We start from the raw sequence: 24,700 nt of genomic DNA, 5'->3' as shown, positions 1-24,700 counted from the left end.
TCCAAGAAACTGTGGACCTCAGGGGATTTCTGTCTGGTCTCCAAGAGCAAGTGCTCCTGCCTGTGGTTGAACTGGGCACCTTCCTTTCCTTTGAGCCTGAGGAACCTGACCAGCCAGATGGCACAGATTTGGGCATTTTTATGGGCATTTTGCCTTTCCTGTGAGTCTGAGGTTTCCTGCAATTGCTGTATAACAGATTACCCCAAACTTTGTGGCTTAACAGCAAAACAGTTTGCTCACAAGTCTGCCAGCCCAGAACTTAAACACAACACAGCGGGTGCCTGCTCTCTGGCTGGGTGGCACAGTCACGATGATGTCGTCAGTTGTCTCAGCCAGTTTGGCTCTTTAGTCTGGCAGTGGCTGGGTCAACTCCAACAGGGCCACAAGTCTGAGTTCCTCAGTTCTCCTCCACGCAGTCTTAGGGCCCCTCCCCCCACGTGACCTCCACGTGGCCCTTCCATGTGGCCTCTCCACGTGGCCTGACTTGCTACATGGTAGCTCAGGGCTCCCCAAAGTGCAAATGCAGAATCCATGGAGTGTGCCTCCAGTACTGCCCAGAGCTGGTACAACATTCCCTTCGTCACGCTCTATTCTTGTAAGCAGCCCAGATCCAAGGACGAGAACCTTGGCTCCTAGGAGGTGTGGGCTTCGTGTGCCACCTCTGTAACCTGCTCCACATGTGCTGTCCTTCCAGGTGGCACCGATTCTTCCAGGGACGGAGGTTGGTCCTGCCCTCAGCACCCTTCAGAGCGGCTGGCTCCTGGGAGTTGCTTAACCTGCTTCTGTCTTATCGAGAAAGGACAGTTGGAACCACAGGTACCACGTGGCCTTCGGAGCGGGTCTGCCACACTGCTAGCCCCTTTGTCATCAGGAGGTTTCCTTTGCACTGGTTTGAGCCACGTTCCCATTTTACAGATGAGAACACTGAATCTCATCTGAGTTTTTCGCTTATACGCTGGCTAAAGGCCATATAATAAATTAGCAGATTAGGTTTGAGAGCCCAGACTCTCATTTGTTTTGAAAACTAGGGAAATAGATGTACTTTTCAGAAATTCTCTCCCTGGCCAACTTGTCTGGACTGCGTCTAATCCGCGAAGCAAGAGATGTCACGTTTCCTTCCACGGCCACCTTCCCCCAGCCATGCCTGCGTATTTCTCACACCCTTTGCTCGAACCCAAGAATGAGGTAGAGGGTGGTGGCAGCCGTTTGCAAATACAGCTTACTCAAGGTGTGATAAAACCAGTTCCTCGAAGGACAAGAGAACCCCTCAACTCCTCTCCCAACACAATATTTGGGAATGAATACTTTCTTAGTGTAAGTATGTCCCGAATATTGCATGGGACATACTTATACCAAAAAAAAGTACTCATTGTTTATCTGGAACTCACATTAACTGGGCATCGGGTATTGTATCTGGCAACCCTACTTGGAGAGTTAAAGTATAAAACTAACACATGGATCAGAACTAAGACATGTAAAGTCACTTTAAGAAGTCAGAATGGGTTTTTCAGCAACACTTGCCTGGAATTAGAGAAGGTAAGAAAAGCATATTTACAAAAACACTTTGAACCTTCTCTTGTAACATATCTTAAGAATGTGCCAGTTGGAAAGAGGGTTTGTCGACAATAGAAAATGGAGGGTCAGAGACAAACCTTGGCTATTTTCTTTCTTTCTCTTTTTTTTTTTTTTTTCTGGGGGCTGTGTTTATGGGGAAGACCTGACAGAGGGCATGGTCCTTACAAAACTGGGAACAATATAAATTTAAAAATAATAATAATGTGTGTGTGTGTGTATGTATGTGTATGCACTGAGTGGCCAGATTATTATGACCACCTGATGTCTGTAGGCAAATTAGCTATAATTTTGTGCTGAAGTTGCTAGAGGGCCAGACCATTATAAACGTCTGAATAGCACAACATACCTAAGTATCATTGCTGATCAAGTTCATCCTATCATGTTGATGGTGTATCCCAATGGAGATGGCTTCTTCCAACAAGACAATGCGCCATGCCACGGTGCTCGTATTGTGCAGGAGTGGTTTCAAGAACATGAGGAAGACTTTACCTTGCTTAGGTGGCCCCCACAATCACCAGATCTCAACCCAATTGAGCATTTGTGGGACGAAGTTAAAAGAGCCATCAGGCAGCTGGTTCCACAACCATCAAATCTCACAGAACTGAACAGTGCTATTCACCAGGCATGGTGTCAGATTCCTCACATCACCTTTCAACATCTCGTGGAGTCAATGCCAAGAATAATCGCCACAGTATTGAAGGCAAAAGGTGGCCCAACAAAGTACTGATGGGGTGGTCATAATAATCTGGCCACTCAGTGTGTGTGTGTGTGTGTGTGTGTGTGTGTGTGTGTGTGTGTGTGTATAATATATATATTATACAGAGATGTAGTCCTGCAGGGGGTGAGCCAACAGCCAGAGAAATTGGAAGTACTGGCGCCCCACCACCACCTAGTCCCGCCCCCTCCATCTGTGGGGTGCAGGAGGTGAAGTTCATGTTGGCTACACTTTCAGGTCTGGGCAGCTCTGATGTCACCGTGGAGATACTTACCAGGCCTTGGAGTGACAGGGGCCATTGGGGTCACCCCACGAATTCCCCATGTTTACCAGGAAGATGTGTGAGAACTTGGCTTCCCATGCTTCCTGGGAGTGAGTGGGCTGGTCATTCAACCCTCTGAGGGCCACGATCAAATAGCATTGGCACCTTTTCTACCCCCTTCTCTCTGTGCTGGATCACCCCCAGGGACACCCGATGTCAGTGAGCTGTGTTTTACTTCAACGACTGCTCTGTTTTTCTGGGTTGCTACTACAGCAAAGGGCAGAATCCATTCCTTCAGGTCTGAGTGCGGAATCATAACAAGTAGCCTTTCTTGGGTGCGTGCTGCATCTTATGTAATCCTCATAACAGTGCTCTATCCGGTTTCAGAGATAAAGCAATGCACTCAGAGAGGTTTACACAGCGCCCTGTCCTAGGCCACACACCCGGGTAAGTGGCACAGCTGGGACTCCAACCCATGGCTTCTTCCCATGATTACAATGATGTGTGTGTCCTTGTTAATCCTCACCTGAGGATACTTTTCCCATTGATTTTTAGAGAGAGTGGACTGGAGGAAGGGAGGTAGAGAGAGAGAGACATCAATCTGAGAGAGTCACATCGATTGGTTGCCTACCACAGGGTCCCCGACTTGGGCTGGGGATCAAACCTGCAACCCAGGTTTGATCATGCCCTTGACTGAAAGTCGAACCCAAGACCCTTGGGTGTGCTGGTCAACACTCTAACCACTGAGAAACACAGGCCAGGGCCATGATTACTGACCATAATTAATATTTTGGCAAACATCTTCTTTACACACAAATATGCGCATGTTTTTATGTAAGTAGGCTCAAGTGATATACTATACCGTTTGAAACATTTTTTTAAAAAGTTCAAGATCTTGGGGACATCCTTCCATGTATGTGCCCCTGGCTGCCATGTATGAAACCATGCCTAGGGAAGCTTTACACGTTAACAAATACCTTGACAAGTCAGAAAACAAGCTCAAGAAGACTCCAGATAAGAAATCCAAATATCAAGGAGGAAGAAATGTTCGCCCTTGAAGGGAAGTAACGTCATCACACCCGCTTGCTCTCCGGGGTGGCAATAAAAGCCTAATCCGTTTGGAAACCACTTTATAGCCACCCACGTCAGGTAGAACCTCTCGGCTTTGTGTTTTACGAGCAGACAGAAGTTATTTGAGTTTCCATTTAGAACATTTTACCCAGGTGATCCTGAGTCAACAGAGGTGTGTGTGTATAAAAGGAAAGACTGTAGGAGAAAATTCGAGAGAAGGGGCTGCACGGGAGTAAGCTGTACTTGTCACCTGCTGTTTCAGAAGCCGGGGACTGTCAGGACTGCAACCCTCCTGGCAAACACGATGATCAATCTCCAGGGTCCATCTCGGCTTCCTTTGCAGGAGGATGTGCCTCTCTCCAAACCACTCGTTCCAGGGAGAGTTCCCGGCCCAGAGAGCTAAACCACGGCAGTGACTCACCTCAACAGGCCTTTTTGTCAGAGAACATTCATTCCCATAATTAGAACTTGTGACTGGCACGTCCAACCACGAGGACATATCACAAGGGCTTGCCGTGAGCGCTGTTCCTTAGCCAGAATGGACCTGGTAAATGTCAGGGCCGTGTGTTTGCCTGTGGGCTTTTGCCATGCTGCCATAACTGTGGTCAGGTTCTTTCTGATGTAAATGGTTAGTTGGAAGGGGCTTTCCCCCAGTCTTACTTAACCCTCTCAACAACCCCACCAGGTTCTTATTGTCCCATTTTGTGGATAGAGACTCAGGTTTAGGGAGGTGCCCTGACCCATGTGGCCCTGTGGTTAGAGCGTTGGGCCCGCGCACTGAAAGGTCCCAGGTTTGATTCCTGGTCAGGGGCACTTCCTGGGTTGCGGTTTGCTCTCCGCCCCCAGTCAGAGCGCATGGGGCTGGAGGCAGCCAGTCAATGTGTCTCTCTCACATGATGTTTCTCACTCCCTCTTCCCCTCCCTCCCTCGCCCTCTCCTTTCCCCTCTCCTCCCCCCTCCCGCCCTCCGCCCCTTCCACTCTCTCTGAAAAGGAAAAAGCAATGGAAAAGAGTGTCCTCAGGTGAAGATTAAAAAAGAAAGTGGTGTCTGAGACTGGCGGGGGGTGGGTGCTGGGTGCTGGGTGCGGGGTGTTGGTAGTGCCTCGACTTGAACCTGGGTCCATTAACCATGGATTCTGCTCTCTCTCCTGTGGTGCCCAAGCCTGAGCCTCTGTGAACAAGGTGGATTTAATCCTCGCGATCTCTACGGAGTCCCCGCCCCAACAACACCAAGGCCTGCTTGGCTGACTGGTGCCGCTGAGCAGCCCAGAAAGAATGTGACCCAGGAGGGTAAGAGGAAAGTTGCAGAAGGGGGAGTGCGCTGTGGTGTCAGATGCCAGGGGCGATGCGGCTGACCGTCCCACGCTTTGTTGTCACTTTGTGCCTTTGGTATGTGCTGTTCCCTCAGCCCGGACTGGACGGTCCAGTCCTGGCCAGTCCGTACTCCTCTAAGACTCAGCCACAAACATGGCGTTTCTCCCCCACAATAGAAGTGTCATTTTTTAAAATATAACACAGAATCGTTATTTAAAATAAAAATACAGGCCCTAGCTGGTTTGGCTCAGTGGATAGAGCATTGGCCTGTGGACTGAAGGGTCCTGGGTTTGATTCTGGTCAAGAACACATGCCTGAGCGTGCAGGAGGCAGCCTATCGATCGATGATTCTCTCTCATCACTGATGTTTCTATCTCTCCCTTTCCCTTCCTTTCTGAAATCAATAAAAAATATATTCAAAAAAAGATAAAATTTTAAACTAATTTTATGAATACATATATGTAAATGCTATACCTAACATTTATAATTTACATATTTTTTGTATTTGCAATTTCATATATAATATATGTAAATTTGTGTATAAAAATGTAAAATGCCAAAATGGTATCATACTATGTATAGGTTTGGTAACTCACATTTTCACTCACTATATAATAGATACATTTTATGCTGATAGTATAGTTTTAAATAAATTTTATATAATATATTGATTGATTGATTTCAGAGAGAAAGGGAGAGGGAGAGATAGAAACATCAATGATGAGAATCACTGATGGGCTGCCTCCTGCACCATCCCTTACTAAGGATCTAGCCTGGAAACTCGACCATGTGCCCTGACTGGGAATCAAACCGTCACTTCTTGGTTCATAGGTTGATGCTCAATCACCACGCCACACCAGTCAGGCAGATTTAAATAAACATTTTAAATAAAGTTTTAAAAAATATAAAACTACCAGATGCTCATTGCAAAAAAAAATTTTTAATAATACTAAAAACCCTATATAATAAAAGGCTAATATGCAAATCGACTGAATGGCAGAACAACCGGTCACTATGACGTGCACTGACCACCAGGGGGAAGACACTCAACACAGGAGCTGCCCCCTGGTGATCAGTGTGCTCCCACAGGGGGAGTGCCACTCAGCCAGAAGCTGGGCTCACAGCTGGTGAGTGCAGCAGTGGTGGCGGAAGCCTCTCCTGCCTCTGCAGCAGCACTAAGGACCCCTCGAGGGATGTTCCACTGCTGGCTTAGGCCTGCTCCCCAGCAGTCGGACATCCCTCGAGGGGTCCCGGACTGTGAGAGGGCACAGGCCAGGCTGAGGGACCACCCTCCCCACCTGTGCACGAGTTTTGTGCACCGGGCCTCTAGTATAATATAAAGAAAGTAAACAGCTCAGAAAACCCTCCTTCTAGGGAGAGCCATTGTGACTGTTTGGCAAACATCTTCTTTACACACCCACACACCCATGTTGTGATATAAATAGGCTCAAATTATATATATATTTTGAAAACTTTTTAAAAATTCAGCGAGATCTTGGTGATATCCTTCCATGTTAATAAATATAGTGTGGGATCAGTCTTTTAAATGACTACCTAGTATATTATTATGAGATTCATTTGCCTGAACTGCTAAGGATGAGCATTCATATAGAGTGTTCCTTCTGGCAAGGGAATGAAATACATGGAAAAATCAGTATGTACAATTTTTGAGGTTCCATATGATCACAGTTAAGTAAAAAATGGGCCCACATCAATATCTAAAAGTTCAGCCATTGGTCACACAGGTTATTTCTGGGCAGAAGGACCAGGAGTGATTTTGTTCTTTTGTCTACTCTTCTGTCCTTCTAGATTTTTTATTATAAGCCTGTGTTACTAATAGTCTTCATTGCATTGACTCAAGTAGAAATGTCTTTTTCGGAGTTTTTTGGGGTTCGGATATGTGGATAAGGGATGGTACACCTGCACTGCTAACAACTTGTTTTTTTGTTAATCCTCAACTCCCTTGATTTTTAGAGAGAGTGGAAGGGACAGGGAGAGACAGAGAAACATCAATGTAAGAGAGAATCATTGATTGGTTGCCACCCACACCCCCCAGACCCAAGGATTGAGCCTGCAACTGAAGTACCTGCCCTTGACCAGAATCGAACCCAGGACCCTTCAGTCTGCGGGCCAACGCTCTATCCACTGAGCCAAACCGGCCAGGGAAGCAGAAATGTATTTTACATTGCACAAGAAATAACGGGGTTTTTTTTTGTCAAAGTGCCAACTCTGGCGATGCTCTCTTTCCTGTTTCCTCTGCACCACACTTGGTCCTGTCACCGGCCACTCTCTTGTCGTGTCTTCATCCCCTCCATCCTGTCCCTGAGTCAGCACCAGCTGGACCCCACAGGTGCTCAGTGGGCGTTGCTGACTGACTTGGAGCGTGAATCGGAGGCGGGGTGCTCATGGCTCATGGTCCTAGGGTGGCCCCCTCAGATGGCACCTGCATTGAACACAGCCGGGGCATCTCCACGTTGTGAGAAAGAAGCCTGGCGGGTCACACAGGGGCAAGGAGGCCCGTGTAGCCTCAGGCACATCAGAAGGCCTGGAGCGGGCAGCCATCTGTTCTCAGCTCCCAGCAAAGACCTGGCCAGAGGGAAGCTTGGTGCTCCTGGGCAGCAGCTGCCCCCGCCCCCAGAAGGTCTGTGAGGACGCAGAGGATGTCTTCAGTTTTTCCATCCAGGTCACTGACTGAGTGGGCTCTCTACTACGTTTGGTTAGTGCTGAGACACTTCCTCTTTCGTCTGTGTCTCAGTTAAGGCCTCCCCGCCCCCGCCTTCGTGAAGACCGAGAAAGGGGAACATGGGAGAAAAGCTCAAAATTTCAGATGGAGCTTCAGCCTGGGAACTGTGCTTCCCTGGTGGCTGGGGAAGTCGCCCAGGGGACCACGGCACCCCCAGAGGTCACGGGGGCCGCTTGACCTGCCCTTTCTCCCTCCCCTCAAGCCAACAGTCTGAGCTCCCACCCAAGGAGTCCTGAATGCTGCGGAGGATTCTGGGGACCCCCATGCCTGTTTTTTGGGGAGTGACCTGCTTTTGCTCATTTTGTGAGTTTACTGTATGCATTTGCAAGATAAATATAGAGACACTCATATGTGTATATATAGGTCCTCACGCAGGCACCAGACGGGAGCTTTGGGAGGCTGTCAGCACAGAAAACAACTTGCCTGACGAGATAGCAGAAAACTGCAAAAGGCCGCGGCCCCAGAGGCCTGAACCACTGCTTAGCCATCTGCAGCGTGATGGATGATAAGCATCTATGTGCACCAGTGAGTTGAAAGAAAACTGTAACTGTTCCGGGAAACAGCAACCGAAGTCACAAATCATAAATAATAAAAGATAGAAAAATCCTCTTTTAACCTAATGGACTGAATGACTTCTTGCTTTGTATTTCTGCTAATGGCCCCTCTCCCCTGGCACTACCGGAGCTGGCCCATTACAGGCAAATCAAGCCTCAGTTTGCAAGCAGGACCTGGTCCAAAAGAGCATTTATAAGGTGCTTGTTTGGAGCTTGTGTTTTCCCTGGAAACCATCTTCCCAGGGTGCCCGGTTCTCAGGTTCACTGCCTGGCGCCACTGAGCCCCTACTGTCCCTGGGCGCTGGGCCTTTGAGGACAGGAGGGAGAGAGCAAGTCAACTCTGGCTGTCCACCTACAGCCCTGGCTCTGGGTACCATTTAAATGTAAGTCAGCTTCCTTTTCCAGCTTCCCACTCCCTCGTGGCATTCAGGTCCCTGTGCCCTCACCTGTAGCACAGCACCCTCCCCATTCTGTGGGCTGCTCTCCTGCTGGGGGACTCCTGACCACAAATGGCCCACCTGTCCCCACTTCCTGACCAATTAGACTACCATTTCCTCCATTCAGCTGGTATCAGGTCAGGGCTAGAGAAAAAGCCAACTAGCAGATATGAGTTCATGCTAGCAGATGCATGACTGAAACCCTCCTCATGTTTCCTCATGTTAAAACAGGTTGCTTGTGACCCTTGAGAGTCATTGTGGGCAGGTAAGGTCGAGGGGGTGTGCAAAGGGGGTTTAAAAGTGCAGAATCTCTGCACACTCATGAGTGGGGCTACTCACACCACCCAGCTCCCAGAGCACTGGCAGTTAGTTAGGAAAGAATCCTTCCTTGGAACAAACAGGATGGTCACAGGTTCAGACACTGGGTACTCATTCTCCGCTCAGTGATTTACTAGTAGCTGGCTCTCTGGCCACCTCCCAGAAACTCCACAGTGGATACGCCACTCGCATGCACACAGAACCATCAACCAGCTTTTTGTGCCTCACGATGAAATCTCGACAGACAGCCAAGGATCACCAGATGTTTGTGGAAAGTTCTAACTTGGGGGGGGGGGGGGGGGGGGGGGGAGGATAACAGAGCAAACAGCAGAACAAAAACGTTAAAAGTAGCATAGTTAATACCCACAGAGAGCGGAGAGGAGATGTCTTACCCACGAAAGGAGAAAGGCTGCAAAATAAACAATCAGAACAAGAAAGGGCTTCTGGCTATTGGAGAATGCAAAGTTTGAAAATAAATGTTCAAGAGAAAAGGAAGAAGGTAGTTGATGAAAACTTCAGAAAATGGTACAAAATGATATATGGAAACTATGAAAGATAAGAAAATCAGAGGAAAGCCCCACATCCAGGAAAAAAAAAAAATGGAGGGAAGGAAATTGTAAACAAATATAAGAAAAATTCTTAGAATGGAAGGATAAGTCTCAAGATTGAAGGGCCCACTTGAGTGAGCAACAAAATGAATGGGGAAAAGGCCCCGACCAGGACACATCTTAAAAAAACAACATATAAACGTTAAAATCTCAGAGTTCTTCTGAACTCTAAGAATAAAGGGAAGTCCGAGAGAGAGAGAGAGAGAGAGAGAGAGAGAGAGAGAGAGAAAGCAAATGAGGTAAAATGTTAACAGTTGGGGAATCTGGATGAAGATTATATAGTAATTATACTATTCTTGCTGCTTTTCTGTAAGCTTGACATTATCTCAAAACAGTGTTGTCAATTTAATAGGTAAGAAAAAGCATTCGAATGGTTGTTTTAGTATAATTATTAGTAAAATTGAACACGTTAATGAATCATTCAAATTATCTGTTTATGTCCTTGCTCATTTTACACTTATGTTCTTTGCTCTTCCCTATTGCTGTGTAAAGCCATTTTTTAAATCCGTCATTTGATATCTATCTATAGCCTTTCTCTCCTGCTTTCTGTAGCCTTCTAACTTTGTTACAAACGTTCCTTTTTAACCTTGGGCAGGGTATGTTTCCTTGCCGGAGACTGGGAGGAGGGATTTGGATGAAGAAACGCCGGGGTGTGGTGACATGTCCTGAACTTCAGAAGAACAGATTACTGTGGAGTGGCCGGACAGTGGAGCACACATGGGTGAGGGCTGAGAGGTAAGCAGTGAGGACCGGGAGAAGGCTGGGCCTCCCTGAAGGTGAAGGTCTTGGAAGAGAGTCCAATGGCACAGGCTCCCTGGGCAGGAAGTGGGAGGAGGACCTGAATGGAGCGCAGGCGACCAGCCTGGGGAAGCGCGGGCTGAGCTGGCGGGAAGCGCGGTTTGGGGAGCGGGATGCCCATTCGGGCGGGTTTGTCCGCACTCAGTGGCATTAGCCAGCCTGGCCACCCAGCACGTCCTAACGTTTGATGGTCCCGGGGGGCCAGGGGGGCTGCGGCCGGAGGGTCCTCTGCTTCCATGCACTCCGCTTCCAGGGCTGAAGGGAGCCTTGGGGTCGCAGCGCTCTCCTCCTCGTCCCTGCGCGACCCGCGAGGCCCGACCCACGGCCACGGGGCGACCTCAGCCCCCACGTCCACCTCCCGGCCTCGCTCTGGCAGCCGCAGCGAGACACCGAGGGACGCCTGCCCGGGGGGACAGGAACCCGCAGGCGTCACTGCGCCCGGCCACCGCCTCCGCGCCGCCCGCCCCGCCGCGCTGCACCTGCTCGTCGCGGTTGCGGCCGGCGCTTCCGCGCGCACCACTGTTGCCGCCGCTGCCACCAAATAAAGAAGGGAAAGTACAGGGGCGACGGCGCCAGGGAGCGCGTGCGGAGGCTGTGCGTCAGCCCCGGGCACGGCTGACTGCCTGTGGGCCAGGCTGCTGAAATGAGTCACTTTTCAAACCCGCGGCCGGCCGAGCACACTCACAAACAAGCGCCTCCGACCCCCGGCGCGGCCCCAGGGGACAACGGCCTCGGGCGAAGGGCGCCTCGCTCCGGCGTCCCCGCGGCCCAGCGCGGCCCTTGGGGACTAGAGGAGGCGCCCCGCGAGGGCCGGCTGCGGAAAGCGACCGCGGGGGGCTGGTTCCCGCGCCTCGGCGCCCCCTGGCGACCCTCCTCTGCTCTGCGGACAAGGGCAGCGCTTGTTAGCACTTGGACTGGCCGTGGGGAAGACAGCCGTCGGCTAAGGGGCGTGGCGGGCTCCAGGGGGCGGGGCCTTGCGCGAGGGGCGGGGCAAGGCACAGGGCGCAATGCGCAAGCGCTCAGGGTCCGCCGCGGTTGGCTGGCGGCCTGGCGTCGGGGAGGCCGGGCGGGGTGCAGGTACTGCGGCGGTGGCGTCGTACCCGGGCCTGGGCCCCTGAGCTGCGCCACCGGGTTGTAGCGAAGGGAGCGGTCGCGGTCGCGGTCGGTGCTGAGAGATGAGGCTGTGGGCGGGACTGCCGCGGCGGAAGCTGGGAGGACAGCGGGGGCGGAGATGTCTCCGGGGAGGAAGGCCCGGCCTGTGCGGAGGCTCCTCTGGGAGAAAAGACGCAGCGAGAGTCCCCGGGGAATCCCCCATCCGCCCCCAGTCGGGGACCCCGTCGCGCCTGCTCGGGACGAGCTCCAGGCGCCAGTTGCTATAGGCAACCAGCTCTGGTGACCAACTGGTCCCGGTTGCCCGGGTTGTGCTGGGTTAGCGCTGGCAGGATCGCAGGCCCGCAGCCCACCGAGGTGACGCTATCCTGCCCCCTACCGCTCCACCCAGAGTAGGTCCGGAAGGCTTCTTAATATGGGGCTTTTTCTTTTTTTAACACTACCTGTTTAATATTAGGGTGAAGGCACCCCGCACAACACTCTCCCGACCAAGCCCTGGCATGTCAGCACTTCGGTGGAGCCTTCCTTCCTAAAGGTGGGAAGAGTACCGGGGCACATCTTGCTTCATGTGCTGTCCTGTCTCAGCCCAGCTGTGGGGCGGTCAGGGTGAGTCTGTGCTCTGCTCAGAGCTTTGACAGTAGAGACCATTTGGGGCGTTTCTCCCACACCCTACACCCCAGGGTTCAGATAGCCAACCAGAACAGCCGTGAACTTAAATGTTCCCATCAGTTGTCTATCATTAAGCTGGGAAAAATCTACAGGTAGTTAGAAAATATGATAGGTTCCAGACATAAATGTCCAATTTTTTCCCCCTTTCCTAACGCACAGAGCCTCGTGGTGGAACAGCTGTTTGCTTTTCCCATTCAAAGGGAAGGATGAAAGCTCTACCTAAAAACAGGATGTGAGCAGAAGAGACCTGTCATTGTGAGTCTGGCCGCTGCTTGTCGCTGATGTCATCCCCAGGGTGACATGACCTCGTGGCCATGAACCTAAGTGGCTGCAGTTAAGGTACAGAACTGGCCGTTCTTGACATTGCTTCTCTGTTTGGTCTTGGACACCTTTGAGTCACGTTGGGAAGGATGAGTATTTCTCATGTGGCCTGAATGAGTCAATTCATAATGTCGCTGTTATTACCCAGATGTCAGAAGGAAATTAGGAATCAGGTCATGTTCTTAGGGATTACCACCAGTTTTTACATTGGGGTCAGGTTCCATAAGAGATGGAGGAATAATTTTCATGATTTTTTTTTTCGCTTTTTCGGGTACCCTCCCCAAGAAATTGATTAGAAATGGGGAAAGCAAACTGTAGTTTGGTGTGGCCCCTCTAAAGCATAAGTACTGTATTTTTCCATGTATAGGACACCCCCCACTTTTCCAACCCAAAATTAAGAAATCAGTATTTTAAACATTTTGCTGGTTTTCCTCTTAAGGCCTTCTTCTTTTTTGGCATCTTAAGGAGTTGTTCTTCCTGTTTTCTCCACTGTCTGATCACACATTCAGTGGGAGGAGGTCCAGATTGTCTCTCTGCAGCTCTGTTCCATGCTCTTTTGCTTAGCTGATGACATTCAGTCTGAATTTTGCAGAATAAGACAATCACTGGCATTTATCTTTTTATTTTTTTACATCTTTATGGGCTCAGAACGCTCCGGTCCCTGTTGCATCTTTGCACTCTCCACCTCCACCTCCAATTACGGCATCAGCTGACATCAGTAACAATAAGGCTCGTGATTGGAGGAAGCCTGTTTGACAAGGTATGGGCAGCTACACACCTGCACGGCTCCCTCCTTGGCTGACTTCTGTGTATAAGACATTCCTTGATTTTCAGTCTAACGATTTTAGAAAAAAAAAGGGTCTTATACACGGAAAAATACGGTAGACATTCCATTTTGGGAGAATTTAGAGACGTCTGTGGAGGACAGGTAGATTGAAGTCTCCGGCGTGGATATACATTTTATGTTTGACTAGCTCGGTCTTCTTGGTAGATGAAAACGGTACGGCACTCGGAACAGACACTTAGAACAGCTCTCATCTCAAAGAACCCAGCACTTGTGTCCCAGTATGAGAAGCTCGATGCTGCAGAGCGGCGTTTGATGAACGAAGCCTTCCGACCAGCCAGTGATCTCTTCGGGCCCATCACCTTGCATTCGCAGTCAGATTGGATCACCTCCCATCCTGAGCCTCCCCAAGACTTTGAAGAGTTTTTCAATGATCCTTCCAGAAAGACACCCTCTCGAGAGAAACACAGGATTTATATACAGTGCATTGGTATCTACTGTCCTTTGCTGCATTTGGTGTGGTTGTGCTGTGGTGCCGTTGCCTGGTATAGTTTGGGCTGTTGATCTCATTCCATAGTGGAAGTTTTTAGCCAGACTGCCTTAAAAGAAGATATTTTGTTTCTAAATCAGATTCGTGTTATTGAATGGTAAAGGTGTTTTGAGAATTTAGATTTCATTTGTTTCTAATTCCAATCCATAGTTATAGACCGAGGTAAAGACTGAGTATTTTAATCATCCTAACGTCTGTCTCTAAATTTTCTTCCATATTATAGGATCTCTAGGAAATACCAGAATTATCAGCGAAGAATATGTTAAATGGCTCAAGGGCTACTGTGAAGCATTTTTCTATGGCTTGACAGTGAAACTCCTAGAACCAGTCCCTGTCTCTGCAACAGGGTGTGCCTTTAGAGTCAATGATAGCACGAAGAACCTACAGATACATGCAGGTGAGTGAAACAACTTCACAATTTTAATTGAGTCCAGAAAGTGGAGATATATAAAGATAACACACGTACATATCTTTGTGAATAGGGCACATCCTGCACTTCTTGAAAAAGAAGAAACCTGAAGATGCTTTCTGCATTGTGGGAGTAACGATGATTGATCTTTACCCAAGAGACTCCTGGAATTTCGTCTTTGGACAGGCCTCTTTGACAGATGGTATTCCTTTTTGGCATTGTTTGTAGAAACTTTCTGAACTTGAGACTATTGGTAGATGCTGAAAAAGGGAAAACAATTCCATTATAATTTTGATGAAGGATATTTGAACTCTCATTAACTTAAGTGAAAATCTTGCTTAATTGTTTTTTTTAACTTTTTGTGGTCATTTTGCATAGATGGAAGAGCCACACATTGCTTTATAAGTGTGTGCTTGTCCTGTGTGTGATTTTATTTTAAAAGAAAATAATTTGTTATTTTATTTTTAAAAGTAAGCTTCAGTCTGTTATTGGAGATACAGTAAACTTTGACTCATTAGAAACCCTGCATGGCAGTGTTGGGGGTGGGAAAGGATCCAGAAGAAAATCATAATTTTTGCCTATTTTTTTTGTCTTCACTTCTTCTATGCATCCTTTTTTAAAAAAATCTTCACTTGAGGATATGTTTATTGATTTTAGAGAGAAGAAGGGAGAGAGAGGGAGAAGGAGAAAAGAAAGAAAGGAAGGAAGGAAGGGAGGGAGGGAGGGAGGGAGGGGGGGAGGGAGGGAGGGAGGGAGGGAGGGAGGGAGGGAGGGAGGGAAAGAGGGAAGGAAGGAAGGAAGGAAAGGGAAAGGGAAAGGGAAAGGAAGAAAGGAAGGAAGGAAAGGAAGGAAAGGAAGGAAGGAAGGAAGGAAGGAAGGAAGGAAGGAAGGAAGGAAGGAAGGAAAGAAAGGAAAGAGAAAGAAAAACATTGATCAGTTGCCTCCTGTATGTACCCCGACTGGGGATTGAATCTGTAACCTAGGAATGTGCCCTGACTGGGAATTGAACCCAAAACCTCTTGGTGGTGTTTGGGACAACACTCCAACCAACTGAGCCACCCAGCCAGGCCCTCTTGTCCATTTTTGCTCTTATTTCTCTACCCTTATCCCCAGGCTCAGAGACCCGTTTGAAGGGGAAAGGCCCAGAGAACTAAGGGGAGTGGTTGTTCATTAGTGTTTTGGGGATGATGGGCAAGTACCAGGACTGTACTTCATGATACTAAGTGTATGGACTGTCTAGATCACATATTAGCCTCCCTCTGACAAAGGTTTCTATTAGCGTCTCCTTCTCTTACCCGAATTCATCAGAGTACAGGCCCAGGACACTACCCCTTCATCCTTAATTCTCCAGTATCTTATGGCCCCCACTCTCCCCATGACCCTACAAATACACTCTTTTGGAGACTTGGGTCACTGCTGTGTTCCTGAGTTGCGCTGCCTTTCTATCAAAAATGAACTTGTATGAGCTAAATTTTTTTCTCTCCTTTTATTTTTAACCTGGTAGAAATGGAAAAAGTTTTAAAATTAAAACTATTTATGTAGATACTAGAGGCCTGATGCATAAAATTCGTGCAAGGGGCTTGGCCCTCACAGCTGTGGCACCCGGCTTCACCTGGAAGGTCGTTTGGCTGTCCGGTCTAATTAGCTATTGCGCTTTTATTATTATAGATTGCTGGCTAATTTATCTTGTACAGTTGAGGAGGTCAGGAAGCATTCCTCCAAAATGTTTCTACTTTAATTTTTTTAAGTTTCGTAAATACTGCATCACATAAAAGAAATAGTAGCAAGCCCTAACCGGCTTGGCTCAGTGGCTAGAGTAGGGGTGGGCAAACTTTTTGACTCGAGGGCCGCAATGGGTTCTTAAACTGGACCGGAGGGCCGGAACAAAAGCATGGATGGAGTGTTTGTGTGAACTAATATAAATTCAAAGTAAACATCATTACATAAAAGGGTACGGTCTTTTTTTTTTTTTTAGTTTTACTCATTTCAAACAGGCTGGATCCGGCCCGCGGGCTGTAGTTTGCCCACGGCTAGGCTAGAGCGTCGGCCTGCGGACTGAATGGTCCAGGGTTCGATTCCAGTCAAGGGCACATGTCTGGGTTGCTGGCTCAATCCCCAGTGTGGGGCCTGCAGGACGCAGCCAATCAACGATTCTCTCATCATTGATGTTTCTCTCTCTCTCCCCCTCTCCCTTTCTCTCTGAAAATCAATAAAAGTATCTTTAAAAAAAAAAAAAAGAAATAGTAGTAAGCCAGCAGCACTGATCTGCCAGGCAGTGAGACAGTATCTTACAAGTGACTTTATTCTCTCCAGGTTTACAAAGATTTGTGCTTTTAAATTGAGAAATGTTTAGTTATAAAGAAAACATTCTATTTGTAGAGTCATTAGGACGCATGCCCCCGAAATGCTCTTACCAAAGGTATTGTGGTAAAATACGCCCACACTTTTTGGCCAGAGGAGGTTACTTGTGACACATGAGTAGATTCAGTTTCCTTCTTAACTTCCAGAATGTTTCCTTCTCCCTAAATTTCAAATACCAGTGGACACTTTCCGAGGAAGATTCTTTCTGAATCAAGTTGGATTGGACAAACTTACTATGAAATCATTTCCATAACAAAAAGGCTTCTTATGACTTTCAAATAAGAACTGAAAAGCATAACTAAGTGGTAATGTAAACAAGTCAGATTATAAGGCAATCCTCATTAGAATGAGTTGAAAATCATACTCTGTCCTCCACGTGTGTGAAGATGGTTTAGACAAGCCTAAGACCTAACACAGGAAGTCAGTTACAAGAAGGTTTATTCTGGTCCCCTGACTCCAGCCACATAACAGAGTTGTGCTGTGCCTAAGAAGGGGGAAGAGGGGAAGAGGTTCTGTCTTTTGTCTAAGGGTGCGGGCGTGGTCTCCACGGCCTCAGGGGCATGGCATGAGGGAAGGAAAGGCCCCCTCACTGACACATAGGTCATGGAGATCTGTTCATTGTGGGGTTTTAAAAAATATTTTTTTATTGATTTCAGAGAGGAAGGGGGAGAGAGAGAGAGAGATAGGAACATCAATGATGAGAGAGCCATTGATCAGCTGCCTCCTTGCATGCCCCACACTGGGGATCGAGCCTGCAACCTGGGCATGTGCCCTGACTGGGAATCGAACCTTACCTCCTGGTTCATAGGTTGACGCTCAACCACTGAGCCATGCTGGCTGGGCTTTTTATCGTGTTCTTAGAGAGAGAAGTCATGAGCGTGTGTTGTTTGTGTGATCATTTTCATTGCTCTTTCTGGAGTACCTGATTTGGACTATTCTTTGAGGAGAGGACTGCTTTTGTGGGAAAACCAAACCCCCCATAATTTCCAGTTTGTCAAGAATTTGACAAAAGACAATTGAGCTTTACAAGGCAGGACACATGGGATAGTAGAAGAAAGTTTCGAGAGGGAAATCTGGGTCAAAGTCCTGCTTTGTCTTGGCAGGCCTGAAGCATATTGGGCTCTGTGAAGGCAGGAGTCAGACACGCACTCCCTGGCCAGACGCCCTTCAGGAATCTGCCTGTCATTCTGCTGTCGCTTGTCCTCTTTCCGTAGGTGTGGGGATATTCAGCTTCGCCAGGTATGGCGGTGACTTTTACAGCTCAAGCTACAAAGGCAAAGTGAAGGCGTCGCAGAGACAATCTTTGCGTGACTATTCGGCGTTTGATAACTATTACACTCCTGAAGTGACCAGTGTTCTGCTGCTTCGGTCCTGCAAGGTGAGTTGTTTACAAAATCTAACAGGATTATTAGTAAAGAGGCCTTAATTCCCTCCACTGCACATCCACACTCCTTAAGGTAATATTATCAATGAGCTTGTATCACTTGTCTATTTTTGGTGGCTATTGCTTGACTGAAATAATGGATACCTTATTATTGAAATGTACAGTACCTGTGCCCGTTTTTTGTCCTGTTCGTTATACGCAGCCTTGGCTGTGGCCACATCCTCACCATTAGTTTAATTCCGGAATTCTGTAGGAGTAGATAGCCCCACCCTTTCAGGCTGCTGCTGGCCATCAAGGAAAGCTGCCTTCCTGGGGCCTGGAGGGTTAAGGAGAAAGGCCTTCCTCTTGGTCTCCAGGCTCCCTTCTCCTGCCTTGGTCCTACTGACAGTTCCTGACGTCTCCCCCGCCACTGCTCTTGGAAAGCCTATCTCCTCATTGTTGATAGCCGGGGACATAGGCTTTTCTGCTTTTCCCAGCACTATCTGTGGGGTTTGACAACATCACCTCATAGAGCAATGTTTTCAGTGAACATTCCCTGCATCCGCTTCACCTCGTGTGTTTGTTAACATCCAGGTCAAGCCCCTCCTCCCAGACCCACCGACACAGCATCTCTGGGGGAAGGGCCCCGGGCTGTAAATGGTAACACAGGCTCTCAACCAGCAGTAGTCTCACCACCCATCGATCATTTGGCCATGTGGGGGGATATTTCTGGTTGTCACAGTTGGGGAGTGGGTGCTACTGGCATCTAGTAGGGAGAGTCCAGGGGTGCTGCTAAGCATCCTTCAGAGCACAGGATAGCTTCCTTCCCCCAAAGAATCTTCCCACCCAAAGTATCAGTGGTGTCGAAATTGAGAAACCCTGGTCCGGTAATTAAGTGGTTAAGTGTAGTGAAGAAAGCAGGAAGACATTTAAGGAGATGAGGGGTTAAGTCTTTGGGCAGATTGAAGTTTGGGGATGATGGTAAGGAAATTGATTCCTACAAATCTGTTTCTTAGAAAAGTAAGGAAAAAGCAGGGGTGTGTAGCTTATTGTTAATGATGGTGGCTCTATAAAGCCTCAATGTGAATGTCTTGCAGACTTTAACCCACGAGATTGGACACATATTTGGACTTCGACACTGCCAGTGGCTGGCATGCCTAATGCAAGGCTCCAACCACTTGGAAGAAGCTGACCGGCGCCCCCTAGATCTGTGTCCCATCTGTTTACGCAAGTTGCAATGTGCTATTGGCTTCAACATTGTAGAAAGATACCAAGTAAATTGGGGTGGGGTCCTCAGAAGGGAGAAGTGGTTATATAAATAGCAAACTACGATTTTATATTAGGCTTCTCTGGAGCTGTCATTTATCAGAGGAAATTAGTGCAGAGATAAGCAGGAAGCTGTGGTTAAAAAAAAAGAGAGAGAGAAACGTCCTTAAAAACTTGACTTGCCTCTGAGTGCCTTACACTTGTAGTTCATGAGCAGTGGTGGAAGAGGTTTCCGCATTTGCCATTCATTTATGACAAGAGAGCCTGAATCTTTAGAACAGAATAAATGTTGATGCGTGTGCAAAGTTCCTTTTTAAAAACTATAAAAATGTTGAGGTGATCCACCTTACCAAATATGGGACAGAGGTATAGTCATTACGAGGAAAAGATGATTTTAAGAAGGAAGAGGGAAAGTACATAATCTCAGTATGTGTGAAGGTATGTGTGTCCTCAGCAGTACTCATGGTACAACTCCCCATGCAGGTAACTGCATTACATGTCTACATGTACCTTCATATGTCTACCCTTAACCTATGTGTATGCATTCACATCAAATCAAAAGCATAGTTTAATGCCTTGTGGGACATTTAGCAAGTTGAGAAAACAATATTCTCCCACCCTAAAAAACTGTAGGATTAGTGTATTTTCATTTTTTCTCCTATGCATATGTGACTACAATTTATAATCATAGTTAGCATACTTTGGGTGTATATTTGTTCACTCAGTATGTTAGCATAAGTGTTCTTTTCATATTCATGACCATCTTTATCAAATGGAACATCTTCATGGGTAATCTAAGTCACTGATTTAGAGAATCTGATTTAGAAGCCAGTGTTTTTCTCTTGCCTAAAACTGTTTGCTGTGCTTTGTTAAAATATTAATCTCTCTTCTTTTCAAGGCCCTGGTGAGGTGGATTGATGATGAATCTGCTGGCACGCCCCGAGTTACTCCGAAACATAGTCATGACGGTAATGTGAATTTGCCCAAACCTGTGGAAGCCTTTAAGGAGTGGAAAGAGTGGATAATAAAATGCCTTGCTGTTGTCCAAAAATAAGAACCTTCAAATAGGAGTAATTAAAATCCTTGCACATCATGATTGCTTTTGTATGGAGTGCTTCATTGGAATAAACAATTTACTGATTCTGCCCTGTATCATGGTGTAAGCATGACTTTCATATGCACTGGGAACCCCAAAATATTGATATCATCACTTGATTGCGATATTCCGTTTATTGCTGTGGTCTGGAACCGGACCCCCAATATCTCTGAGATATGCCTGTAGTTACAGTGCTAAACGAACTCTGACTTGGCAGAGGTGTGGTATTGGGGTTACAATTATTTAGACAATATCTAATGCCCATTTGTACCTTCTCTGCACTGTGAGAGCAGGACAAAGAAACAAGTCATTTAGTCTTGTTAAAAGTTGGACAGACATGAGCTTTATGTAACAGGCATTTATTCAGCAACCATCACCTAAATATTGTGTGTAACTAGTGGCTTGTGCATATCTTTGGGCAATTTCTTAGGGTTAAGATTTGTTTACCGCAACTATATTTTATGCCCTGTCCGTAATCTTTGTAGTTAAACATGAAATCCATATAAATTTTGCTCTGCAAATGCTGAATAAGAAAATCAAGTGAATCCGAAATGCTATGCACTTTGGTGCCGGTGGAATTAGTAGTATCTCTCGGGTCAAGGGAAGGATTAAGTGTTAACATCTCATTCCGCCGAGACTGAAGTGGGGTGGGCGGCGGTTTAAGTAGAAGGTGGCCAAGATCCTATTTAGAGTCTAGTCCCCGGCTTGTTCTTGGGACCGCAAATCACCTGATGTGAATACTTTCAAATTTCTAACCCTCAGAGGACCCGAGGGCGGGCTGGGATCCTCCCGGGAGCGAGCGCGCTAACCCCAGGCGGGCTGGGCTGGCCCTCCGCCCGCCGGCGCTGGCCCTGCCCCCGCCCCCACAGGAAGCGGCGTAGCGGTCCGTGCGGTGCCGGGGCGGGGAGCCCGGACCGGCTGCTGTGAGCCGGCCTCTCGCTGCTCCCTCCTCCCGACACCGGGACTTCCTCCCGCAGCGGCCGGCCGGACCGCAGGCCGGGACTCCGCCTCCCCTGGGGCTGGGACCTCGGCCGCCGCCGAGGGGAGCTCTGGGCCGCGCCCACGTGTCCGGCTCCGCTCGGCTGCACCCGCGGGAGGCCGGGGAAACCCGTATGGCGAGGCCGCCGAGCAGTAAGTGGGGTCGCGTCGCGGGGAGAGCACGGGAACAGGGCTTTCCGAGAGTTTGAGCCTCAGTCCCTGCCTGCGTCCCGGTGATAAGCTGGCGCCGAACCGTCCAGTGCACGTGTAATGAGCCACATACGCGAGTAATTAACATGCTGGGAGCCGCGTTAGCCAGTGCAGAGGAAGCAGGTGACACGAGTGTCAGTTTGTTTATACGTTTCATTTAACTCAGCTTCTCCAAAACACGGCTCCAGCGTGCGGTGAGTGTACCCATTGCTGAGATGCCTTACAGTCTGTTGGTCCTGAGGCTTCAGATTCTGGCTGTCTTACGCCTGCAGCTCGGCTCAGTCTCACGGGCACCTTCCAGGTGCTCAGCAGCTCCGCGGGGCTCGGGCTGCGATGGGACGCCCGGCTCCAGGTTAGGACCACCTCGTGGTCTCCATGGAAGGATGTGCCCGTGAAGTTGAATTAATGGGAGAGAAAAACTTTTTTTAAGGAAAAGGCCCTGCGGGCCCGGGAGTACGGTGAGCGTTGACATTCAGGCAGCAAGGGTGTGAAGCCCGGAAGGGCCTCTGGCTTGGCACTGGTCACTTGTGGGTCTTGCTGTTGCTCCCTTCCTATTGCCAAAGGTGTGGTGTTTCCTTTACATGCGTTTTTCCTTTGGGAGAGCAGGACTGTAAAGTGTCAATAATGTGATCGCTGCCGAGTCCGCTGCACGGCGAGGAGACAAGCCCAGCAGCCAAGGAAAGGGTGTTCGGTGACTCCAGAGGCGCAATGAAACCAGATCCCAGGCTCCCTGTTCCCGGCTGTGCTCTGTTTTCTCTGTGCTGCATGACCTCATCAGAAATAAAATACCACAAGCTGGAAACTGACCATTTTCTTCCAGCTGTTTATAAAAGGGGTTATAAGGTTAAACTCTTTTTCAGCCTCTTTTAAGTAGGGCCGCTGGGGTTGCTCAAAGAGAGAGAAATCAGAATACTTTGCTGTAACATTAAAAAATAATAATAATAAAATAAAAGAGGTTCAGCCCCAGCTGTGTTGGCTCAGTGAATAGAGCCACGGCCTGCAGACTGAAGCGTCCCGGGTTTGATTCCGACCAAGGGCACATGCCGGGCTGCTCTCGATCCCCAGTAGGGGGCGTGCAGGAGGCAGCTGATTGATAGTTCTTTCTCATCATTGATGTTTCTATCTCTCCCTCTCCCTTCCACTCTGAAATCAATAAAAAAATATTTTTTTAAAAAGAGATTCAATATCCAGGAAAGCATTTGCTGCCAGTTGAGACATTTTTTAAAAAACATCATGGAGCAACCACTGGCTTTGCTAAGTGGTTGAGCGTTTACCTGTGAACTGGGTCACAGTTCAATTTCCCGGTTAGGGCACATGACTGGCTTGCGGGCTCGGTCCCCAGTAGGGTCCCCAGGAGGCAGCTGATCCAAGATTCTCTCTCATCATTGATGTTTCTATCTCTCTCTCCCTCCCCTTTCCTCTCTGAAATTACATATATATATATATATATATATATATATATATATATATATATCCTTTATAGATAGAGGTTTGGGATACCAGTTATCTAATTTCCCCTTAGGAAATTCGTAGTCACTGCAGTACTTATGGTTTGGATATGAGAGTTTATTTAACATGAAGAGTGAAGTTGCAAGTTTAACTTGTCGCTTTTCTTGTTCTGCACCCGAGGCAGTCAATACAGAAACAGAACACCAGAGGGCACTAGGTTCCTTACTTATAAGGCTGGCTGGCCCACCTGTTGGAGCTTGTAGCCCTCACTTCTATTAACATCTGTATCCAAGACAAATCTAAAGACAGTACAATGTGTACTTGTGGGAGTGACCTTTAAGCATATAACATGCCCGAAGTGTCTTTAAATTAGTCATTTAAAGTAGTGTTCATTAATTACCATTTAAGAATTTAATGGAAATGGCTTCTAAATGCTAGATCCCTGAGAGCCTCATATCTGGGAGCTTTTTTAAAAATAAGGATTCATGATCATTTCTTTATGAATTTTAGAATATTTGAGGAGTACAGTAATGTAAGTATAATAAATGCCTCCCATGAACTTCAGTGGTGACCTGGATCACGGGAACCCTGATTTGAAAACCATTTTCTTTCTCTCTCTTTTTAAAAAATGTTTTTATTGACTTTAGTGAGAGAGGAAGGGAGAGAGAAAGAGAGAGAGAGAGAGAGAGACATCGATCAGCTGCCTTTCATGGGCTCCCTGACTGGGAACGAGCCTGAGACCCTTTGGTGCACGAGCTGAGCCATACCAGCCGGATGGTCTGTGTGTCTGTTTCTATGATATTAAGTAGTGTGTTACCATCAACTTTGTTCTTCTTTCTCAAGGTTGCTGTGGCTATTTGGGGTCTTTTGTGGTTCTATATAAATATTTGGATTATGTGTTCTAGTTTTGTAAAAAATGCCATTCGTGTTTTGATAGGGTTTGCATTGAATTTATAGATTGCTTTGAATAGTTTGGACATTTTAATGATGTTAATTCTTTCTATCCATGAGCACAGTATATGCTTCCATTTATTTGTGCCTTGCTTCTATTTCTTTCTTTAGTATCTCATAATTTCCAAGTACAGGCCTTTTGCATCCTTGGTTACATTTATTCCTGGGTGTTTTATGGTGTGTTTTGTTTTTGTTTTTTTTAATGCAGTTGTGCATGTGATTGTTTTTCTTAGTTTCTCTTTCTGATAGTTCATTATTGGTGTATAAAATGCAACCAATTCCTGAATATTAACTTTGTGTCCTGCACTTTACTGAATTTATGAGTTCTAGTAGTTTTTTGGTGGAATCTTTAGGGTTATCTACAGATAGTATCATATTATCTGCAAATGATGACAGTTTTACTTCTTCCTTTACAATTTGGAATCCTTTTATTTCTTCTTGTCCAGTGGCCATGGCCAGGACTTCCAGTACTCTGTTGAATAGGAGTGGTGAAAGTAGACATCCCTGTCTTGTTCCTGATCTTAAGGAAAACACTTAGTGTTGCCCCCGCTGAGTATGATGTTAGCTCTGAGTTTGTCATATACTGTATGATTTTCATTATGTTGAGGTATGTCCCCTCTATTCCTACTTTGCTGAGAGTTTTTATTATAAATGGGTGCTAGATTTTGTCAAATGCTTTTTCTGCATCTATTGATATGATCATGATTTTTTTATCCTTCGTTTACGTGGTGTATCACATTAATTGATTTGCAGATATTAAACCAACCTTGCATCCCAAGAAAAAAATCC

General features: G+C 47.3%; 1 protein-coding gene and 1 long non-coding RNA gene across 18 annotated transcripts; both read left to right on the top strand.

Annotated features, from left to right (window-relative positions):
* LOC118672414 lies at positions 1 to 8,286 on the top strand. Of its 2 annotated transcripts, XR_004973053.1 has the most exons (4): positions 1 to 816; positions 2,940 to 2,999; positions 4,785 to 4,912; positions 8,043 to 8,286. It is a non-coding gene; the product is annotated as an uncharacterized LOC118672414 (long non-coding RNA). The 2 variants fall into 2 exon arrangements; XR_004973052.1 differs by lacking the exons at positions 1 to 816; positions 2,940 to 2,999 and adding an exon at positions 4,611 to 4,644.
* A 1,920-nt stretch (positions 8,287 to 10,206) lies between these two features.
* On the top strand, positions 10,207 to 20,379 carry AMZ2 (archaelysin family metallopeptidase 2). 16 transcript variants are annotated; one of them, XM_036339853.1, is made up of 9 exons: positions 10,208 to 10,331; positions 11,962 to 12,039; positions 12,333 to 12,512; positions 13,486 to 13,768; positions 14,052 to 14,225; positions 14,311 to 14,439; positions 17,813 to 17,976; positions 19,059 to 19,235; positions 20,126 to 20,379. In XM_036339853.1, exons 4-9 carry the CDS (start codon positions 13,486 to 13,488, stop codon positions 20,279 to 20,281), a joined length of 1,083 nt encoding a protein of 360 aa, XP_036195746.1. In that variant the 5' UTR covers positions 10,208 to 10,331; positions 11,962 to 12,039; positions 12,333 to 12,512; the 3' UTR covers positions 20,282 to 20,379. The 16 variants fall into 16 exon arrangements, with proteins under 16 accessions (XP_036195757.1, XP_036195746.1, XP_036195750.1 ...); XM_036339857.1 differs by having other exon boundaries at positions 11,962 to 12,110; XM_036339851.1 differs by lacking the exon at positions 10,208 to 10,331 and adding an exon at positions 11,404 to 11,471.
* Positions 20,380 to 24,700: the final 4,321 nt, after the last annotated feature.

The sequence above is a fragment of the Myotis myotis genome, unplaced genomic scaffold (assembly GCF_014108235.1).
Source record: "Myotis myotis isolate mMyoMyo1 unplaced genomic scaffold, mMyoMyo1.p scaffold_m19_p_17, whole genome shotgun sequence".
In the NCBI taxonomy this organism is placed as follows: Eukaryota; Metazoa; Chordata; class Mammalia; order Chiroptera; family Vespertilionidae; genus Myotis; species Myotis myotis.
The sequence above is the reverse complement of the archived record's forward strand: the minus strand, read 5'-3'. Positions and strand labels throughout refer to the sequence as shown.

Coding starts and splice junctions, on each gene's coding strand:
- AMZ2 (XM_036339864.1), top strand. CDS start 13,486: ATGAAAACGGTACGGCACTCGGAACAGACACTTAGAACAGCTCTCATC. Junction 14,440..17,812: donor ACAGGCCTCTTTGACAGATG/GTATTCCTTTTT, acceptor CTCTTTCCGTAG/GTGTGGGGATATTCAGCTTC. Junction 19,236..20,125: donor ACATTGTAGAAAGATACCAA/GTAAATTGGGGT, acceptor CTTCTTTTCAAG/GCCCTGGTGAGGTGGATTGA.